Source organism: Entamoeba invadens (genome assembly GCF_000330505.1).
Source record: "Entamoeba invadens IP1 unplaced genomic scaffold scaff_1105074726353, whole genome shotgun sequence".
Taxonomy (NCBI): Eukaryota; Evosea; order Mastigamoebida; family Endamoebidae; genus Entamoeba; species Entamoeba invadens.
This window is the reverse complement of record NW_004443630.1, coordinates 98,993-107,557: the sequence shown is the minus strand read 5'-3', so window position 1 is coordinate 107,557 and position 8,565 is coordinate 98,993. Positions and strand designations below refer to the sequence as shown.

The window sequence follows — 8,565 nt, the reverse complement described above, 5'->3', positions numbered from 1 at the left end:
AATAAAAGTGGAGTACAAGGAAATGCCGAGAAAGTCACACCCGAAGGAAATTAGTTTGATGGTGCTCATCAGAAAGAGTGAGACAGCAGAATCTTTTGTTGGTGGGAAAGTCAACAACACAGTCATTTCATGCTAAGCGTATTTCAATGATTATCTGCTATCAAATATTTTTTTATCTTTGATCCTGGTGGTGGAAGATTTGGTGTCTCACTTATTGTAATGGTGTTGTTTTTGAATTAAAGGCAACAAATGACGATACAGTAAAAACACCCAAGAGCGGGAGGGTATGGTAACTATTGTTCTATTAAGAGCGGGCATTTTTAGTCAATCAAACCTTAATTAACGCTCGATAAAGAACTCTATTTTTAGTTTCAGTCTAAAAAATGCCCGCTCTTGAGAGAACCCCCTCTTTAGAAAAACTGCTTTTGGGAGGTTTTACTGTAGTTATTTTAGTGGTGAATATTTTGATAATAAAAGTTGTAATTATTTCATTATGAAGTTTTAAAATGAAATGCCATAAACAAACCAAAGTGGAGCAATCAGAAGATTCAGCAAACCTCAGAACATTATGTGAACAGGCAAAGAGAACACTATCATCTGCAGCAACAGTAAACATCGAAGAGGACCATTTGTATGAAATCATCGACTTCTACACAACAATCACAAGAGCACGTTTTGTAGAACTCAACATCGACCTTTTCAAGTCGAGAGGTCGTTGTCGACTGGTGCTTGAAGACGCTAAATCGGCAATTACGATGCTGTGTTGATTAGGGGATCAACTCGTATTCCAAAGGTTGTGCAGATTCTACAAGACTTCTTCATTGGGAAAAAATCCACAAGAGTATGAACCTAGTTAAATATAATGCTGTTATACTACTTCTATTCTGATAAGGAGTAGTGGTAAGGCAACAGAGGTTGTCTCGATACTTGATGTTGAAATAGACACTCGGGATAGAGACAGCTGGCGGTGTGATGAATGCACTGATCCAACAAAACTCAATAATACCAGTAAAGAAGTCACAGATCTTCTCGACATATGCAAACAACCAGCCCGGCGTGTTCATCCAAGTGTTTGAAAGTGAGGCATCCATGACATCACACTGCAACATGCTTGGCAAGTTTGAGTTGTCTGGCATCCCACCCGCACCACGTGAAGTTTTACAAGTCACATTCGACGCAAATGCTATAGGGATATTGAATGTCTCGACTGAAGACAAGACAACAGGAAAGAAGAACAAGATCACAATCACTAACGACAAGGGAAGACTCTCAAAGGAGCAGATCGACAAGACGGTTGCAGACGCTGAGAAGTTCAAGGTGGAGGACGACAAGATGAATGAGCTTGTCAAGGCAAAGCATGGACTTGAGAACTTCTGCTACTCAATGAAAAACACACTCAACGAGCAAATTGCATCAAAGCTCTCGCCAGATGACAAAGCGGCAATTGAAGCAACTATCAAAGAAATAATCGATTGCCTCGACAAAAATGAATTTATACTTCAGTTCGTAACTCAAATGTAACGACCATTTTCTATTAACATGGTTTATAAAATTATAATTTCATTATTGTTACATTATATTTATAAGTAGTTAATAAACCTTATCTAACTTAAAAAACAAATGGAGACTGATTTGCAATTCTTCGAGGGACGCAATTTACTGGGAGAACCCATCATTTACAAAGGATTTGTTTTTGGAAAAAAACAACGGGAAATACTACAAATGCACCAAATGCCCTGCAAGGATAGTCATGGACGTATGTGAAGGAAAAATAGTCGGGGTAGCCAAAGAAACAAAGGCACACGACTCACAGCTCACAAAGAAGTCACATTGGAAAGAGCCAGAGAATATTCTACAACAAAAATCGCCGAAAAAATAGCTATTGACCAAATGTGCCACGACCTAGTTGCCAATCCACTGAAACGGACATCAGTAATAGTAAGGGATCATCCAGATGTTTTGAAGAAAACAAGTCAATAGGTCACAAAACTAAAGTTCAACTACAAAATTGAAAATTCCTCAATCTATCGACCAATTGTGTGGTTCAAATTGTTCTCTCATCATGGCATATAAAATTGGAAAAGCTACAGTTTTTGGGTTAGCATCTGGATTGTTTATGCCTTGCGAGTCTTGTTAATGTTTGGAGATGGTACATTTAAAATTGTGAATTCTGATGGCCAGTTGTATATTCTACATGCATTGATCAACAATTTCGCAACTTCTTGTATTTTTATTAAGATGCCTGGAAAGACCAAAACAAATTACACCGAAGTATTTACTGTGATAGAAAAATTGGCAAAAGAACACAATCTTGTCATTTTTAACAAACAAAATTTATTCATCAGTGACTTTGAAATGGCGACAATTAAATGTTTGAACACCTTTTTTCCTTTGGTTGAATTCTATGGGTGTTTCTTTCATTTTTCACAAAGTATTTTAAGAAAAGTCAGAGGAAATTCAATCAAATGCAGTCGCTACTATGATGAATACACCAACTTTAGAATTTTCATAAAGCGTATAAAAAATTGCGCGTTTCTTCCTTTGGATTTTTTGAACCTCAATATGGTTAATTATTTATTCGAAAAATTCGAAAAAATAAACACTCGAGTACCCACAGATTCTCTGAAGTTGTTCAAAGTCTACCTAACAAAAACCTATTTCGGAAACTAAATAAGACCTCCAAAATTCGAAAGAAAGATGTGGCGTTGTTTTGAAAAAAAAGACATGTACTAACAATATATTAGAAAGCTCTCATTCTATTTTGGACCTTAAAATCCAAAAAAGGTTGACGTTGTTGCGTTGGTTGAATTAATTACGTTCGTCCTTGAAAACGACCGAAACAAAATTGGACTTAATGTCCAAGCTGGACGACCAACTTCTGCAATTGTGAATCAAATTCTCAAAACCGAAACAATTCTTTTTTGAAAAATGAACTGTCAGTTGTCGATTTTTTAGACCGCGTTTCAAATATATTGAGATTAAATTCCATCCATCAATGTTCGGAATTCATTCTCCAGCAAGAACCAATAATTTCGACGACTGGTTTGAATACAAACGCAGCAGAGTTTATATTGAACAGTTGGACTTTTAACAACTCTTTAACAAGCCAAGTCAACTATTTCGAAAACTTGATATCAAAACCATTTTACGATACGAAGGACATTTTCTTTTTAGATGCAAGTTTCGAAAATATCAAACAATTTTACAAACATCCAATGGGCCGAGTCGAACGTAAAGCCCTCAACACAACTTTGTTGGAAAGTCCTGATAGTGATGAAGATAACTTTGAGTTGGAAAACAGAGAGAACATGGTTATGGAAGAGGAAATACCCTTGGTATACAACGAGGAAGTTGGTAAGGTCAGTGAAGTAGCACAATACAATTCATAAAATAACCCACAAATGATGTACAACTATTACAATCCAACCAAGCTCCTTTTTACCTATCGCCTTATCCATACTATAATACATATATGCCACATTATATGTACCCATATTATGGAGGATTTCAGATGGATTATGGTCATCATTAATTAATTCGGCGCGTATTATATTTCAGTCTGTTCAATACCTAATTTATAGTCTCATCGCCAAGTGTGAATAATGTATAAGAGGGCATCGAGACAACCTCCAAATATCATGACTTAAGATTGAGTTTCCATTAATATTTTTGTTTTAAAATATATATACCATAAAATATTAAAATAATCTATTACAAATAGTTTTATAATTCATTTTTTAAATTTTGGAATTTCAATTTTATACAATTATAAAAATTGGAATTATAATTTTTGGGAGATGCTCCGATATTCCACTACTACTTTGTTATTTTTATTTGAAACAAAAAAAATGTCAATTTTGAAACAATTTTAATTTTAATTTGTACAAAAACATTTTTATTCGAAACAATAATGATTGATTAAAAGACATTTAAAAAAGGTACATTTTTGTTTTTTTGTGAAACACTTTAAATTTATTTTGATAATATTTTGATTTTATTTGGTACAATCATATTTATTTGTTGAACATTTTTAAATTAATTTGAAACTAACTGTAAATAAAAAAATTAAATCAAATCACATTTAGAAACCATTTTACCATTATTCACCAAAAATTATCAAAAGCGGTTTTTTCCATTCCTTTACTATTATTACCATTGGGTATCATTTTTGAATTTGATAATAATTATCCTGATTAAAAAAATTTCAAGTAGAGTTTAAATTAATAAATTGAAATTCAAATAGAATTAGTTTCAAGTAATTTTCTTTTGTTCCTTAATCGTATCTTTCGAAGTCATTTTGACTAAAATACCACAATCCGTTAAATTGGTCTGTAAAATGTTTTTCAGTAAAAAAAGATCTTTCAACGATACACGATGTTGGAAATATCGATGTCATTATTGCATCAATTACACACAGAAATTGTAGGTAGTCACGTTCTGTTTGAAACATTGCTATCAACAAAGAATGAAAAAATATTGAGGTAAAGGACATACCTTGAACAAATTGGATTTATCGACATTTTCTCTATTTTTCAGCTGCTTTGACTTCAAAATTGCGTTGTTTTTTGACGTGTATTTGGTTTACAGTCATTTGTTCCTAAAAATTTATTCCATTCACAAAAATTGCCAACTCATCATTAATACTGTCTTCAGCATAGTCGAGATGTTTTTCTGTATTGGAAGCAGATGAAATAGAATGTGTAATTTGATCGGGTTAACACTCAAATGGCCTAAAGCCAAAAAATAAAATTTTTCTAATAATTTATTACCAAATTTGATTTTTGCCTTTCATTTCATTTTTAAGAATTTCATTTTTCAAAATGAAATTTGGCAAAAATTTTTTATAATAATTTTTAAAGTGACGACATAAAGAGCACCAGAAAACTGTCGTACAGCAGAAAATAGTCGTACACATTGTTTTATAGTATTTTTCTGTATAAAGTCGGGTTTTTATTTTTTCAAAACCCAATTTTTTTCCCAATTGTTTAGTCAAATTTTATACGTGAAAAAATATTCCCGATTTTTTGGTTTGTTTGATACTAAAATCACAAGTGTTCGACAATTTTCTTGCCGTACGACTATTTTCTGTTGGTCTTTAATTAAATAATTATTTTGTATAATTATAATAACATAAACTAATATTATAAGGGGTCTATAAACTAGTTGGGGAAGGCTCCAAAACTTCGAAATTAATACAATGTAAAACATAATCAATTAATATTTATTGTTATTATTCAAAAAAACAAAAACCCTTGATTTTCCGTTTTCGCTCACTTTTTGGAACAATTTTGATTTATTTGTTTGTGGTAGGAAAATGGATTTATTAACTGGCCAATAATATGAACGCTTTTTGTAAGTCAAGTATTGTATTTGTAAATTATAAAAATATTTTTTTTACAAATATTGTTTTGTAACAAACCTGTTGCGAAGTGACGGGTAAAAATTTGCAATAATTTTTGTTTTTTGGAACGAAAAATGAGACCTTTGTTTTTGTATTTATCTAAAAAATAGTCATCGTTTCTCTTAACGATGATATTTATTTTAATATGTTTAAACACAAAGTGTTATATATGATACATATGGGATAATGTTATAATATTATTGTTCGTCATAAAGGGTAATATGTATAAATATGTGTTTTAAAAAGCTAAAAAACGAATCCCTGTAAAAATAATTTATACTCTTTATTTTGAAAAATTGGAATAATAAATTGTTGTAATGGACTCTTTGATAACATCTATTGAATAAATAAATTGAAATGAATGATAGGTAAATGCACTACATTTATAATTGTAAGGTTGTTGATTTTTTTGAAAATAAAATGAAAAATAAATTGTTTTGTTGATAGTAAATTATAATATTGTTTTAGTTTTATAAAAATTAATAAAGTCAACTTTAATAAACACATTCTTGGATATCAAAAGAGAGTTTTGTTGTTAATAAAAAGCTGTTAACAACATGTTAAATACACCATTTGAAGGTTGTGTGTCTGATCCCCGTTATTTATTAAAGAATAAGTTGATGTGTAAATCATTATTCTTGATAAAATAATAATTTTATAAACTAATAAATAAGCATAATATATATTATAAATAATTATAACATATAATAGTATAATATAACATACATCTAAAGTAAAAACATTTTATAAAAATAATGTTTTTATTAAAATGCTTTCAATAAATATATTAATCGCCATTTATTGTCATAATAATTTCAAATGAATCTCGATAAACAATTAAAATTTAATAATTTATTATATTTAAATATTAATTGTATTAATCAAAAACATTGTTACGTTTCAATTCAAATTTAAAATAATTTAAAATTACATAAAAATAAAATCAAAAGTCAACAGATTCAAAAAACGAATTTTGGACTATAAAAGAAAAAATTATGAACTCAAAACAGTCATTCACTGTGATATTTATAATATGCGGGGAGAGATTGTGATAAAAAATAATATATAATGTGTGTGAGAGCGAGATATTTTAATTTGCCACGGTCGTTGACCACTTTTTGTGTAGTGTGAACAAAATGTTTAAATGTGTGTTATATGATAAAAAAGAGAACGCGATTCTCTTCCGAAATAATATATTTTATCTACAAAAAAATATAAATGATTTGTTTTTATTCATTGGTTATTTTTGGGTTTTTATTAATTTCTAAAAATGCAAAACAATGAAAACAAAAATCATGTGTTTTATACTTCCCAAAACTGCAGAGCAGGGTTTTTCTTTTCCAAAATACGTGTAAATATTGTTTTTTCCTTAAAAAGTTTCTAATAAATTCCCCAACCAGTTTATAGACCCCCTATATAAAAATTTTTGGATTTTGCAAAAAGACAAAAATGATGTTTGGAAAATATAATAATGTAAACTATTGTTACATAATATTAATTATAACTAAATAAATAGTTTTATATATTTTTAACCTAATATTAACTATTTGTTATGATAATGTTATAATAATATTAATAGATTATTTTTTTGTTTTTTATTCAGATCTATTTTTAGTGACATGAACTAAAACATCAATAAAAACAACATACAGTAAAAAGCATCTATTTGTGGGTTTTCAAACAGAGAAAAAATATTTATTTGTGGTTTATCATAGAATTGTAAAGAAAATTCTTTTCACTATTTTATACATTAAAAAATGAAAGATATTAATGATATTAGAGTATTTTAATTATAAAAATACTATAATTTTTATTTAAGTGTACCTAAATTCAAAGTTCCAGAGCAAAATAATTATTTGTGGGTTTTGCATTTGATTGGTCCATTGACCCACAAATAGACACAACCCACAAATATAATACCCCAAATAGATGCTTTTTACTGTATTATCTAATTAAAAAGCAACTTGCTGTTTATCTAGTCAACACCGTCACACATCAAATCAAATTGAGTTTGTTATGGTTCGTTTTTATATTATTAATATACGTCTTATTTATGCTACAAAATTTGTTATTGTATATTGGATATATTATTATTCAATAAAACAAATTTGGGGTTCTGAAATATAGTAAAACTTATTAAACGCGGCACTTTTGAATTGCGCAACTCTCAATAGAAAGCAGTTTAGACTGAATCCAAAAATCGAGTTTTCTATAGAAAAAGTTTTGATGTTTGATTGGCGAAAATTTCCGTTCTTGAGAGTACACAAATTACCATACATTCCTGCTCTTGAAAAGTTTGACTGTGTTTTTGAAAAAAAATATGTGTTGCTATTTTTAACCTCAAAAACAAATCTTAGGTAATTGAGTCCTCATTTTTATTATTTTTGACTAAGTTTTGGGTCATTTTTCGGTTTTTCGGCCAAGAAGGGGTTTTTGGTCTTTTTAACAACTTTTTTCAAGAAGGCATTTTTTGATATTGTTATTATTCTAATAAAAATTTGGTTTTCGGCCAGTTAAGTGTTAAGGATGGCAAAAAAAAATTTTTTTCTTTTAGTTTATAAAAAAATGAAAGGGAGTGAAGGAAACTTGTTAATTTTTTGGAGAGTTAATGGCATAAAGTTTGATAAACATCTTATGTAATTTTAAAAAAAGAATAGGAAAACATAAAACAAATGATCAAAATGATGACTGAATTAAGCATCAGCAACACCAGTTGGATAAACAGCGCCTGTTGCGATACCGCATTGGTTATTTTTGTTTCTTGACATCAAAATGTATCCGTCCAAACCCCATGAAGCACCCCATGAGTTTCTGACGATGTAGTAGTCAGATCCGTCTTGAACACCATATCCAACAACAGCGACTCCGTGGTCCAATTGAGTTGATGAGCATTTAGCCTCGTCATAGACACCCTTCTTGTACAATTGGAATGAAGCACGAGAAGCATCAATAGCAACTGAGACAACACCTTCAACAGCGGCAGCGGTCAAAGCAGCTTCGTCACCTTGAGCAATTGATTTTTGTCCAGAGATGTGAGCAACAACCTTAGTTTTGTCATAGGCGCAGGTGGTTTCAGTAGCAGTGTATTTGTAGTCAGATTCAGCCATGATTCCGTTGGTCTTGATGTATCTGAAAGTCATAACAAGAGATCCACCAGAACATCC

The 8,565-nt window shown here is 30.2% G+C and overlaps 1 protein-coding gene across 1 annotated transcript; it reads right to left on the bottom strand.

The window, feature by feature from the left end:
• Window positions 1-8,094: 8,094 nt before the first annotated feature.
• On the bottom strand, window positions 8,095-8,565 carry EIN_313540 (cysteine proteinase, putative; the record flags this gene model as incomplete). The annotated part of the gene is made up of 1 exon (XM_004259665.1): window positions 8,095-8,565. A coding segment is annotated over one exon (471 nt), but the record flags the coding sequence as incomplete, so codon positions are not given.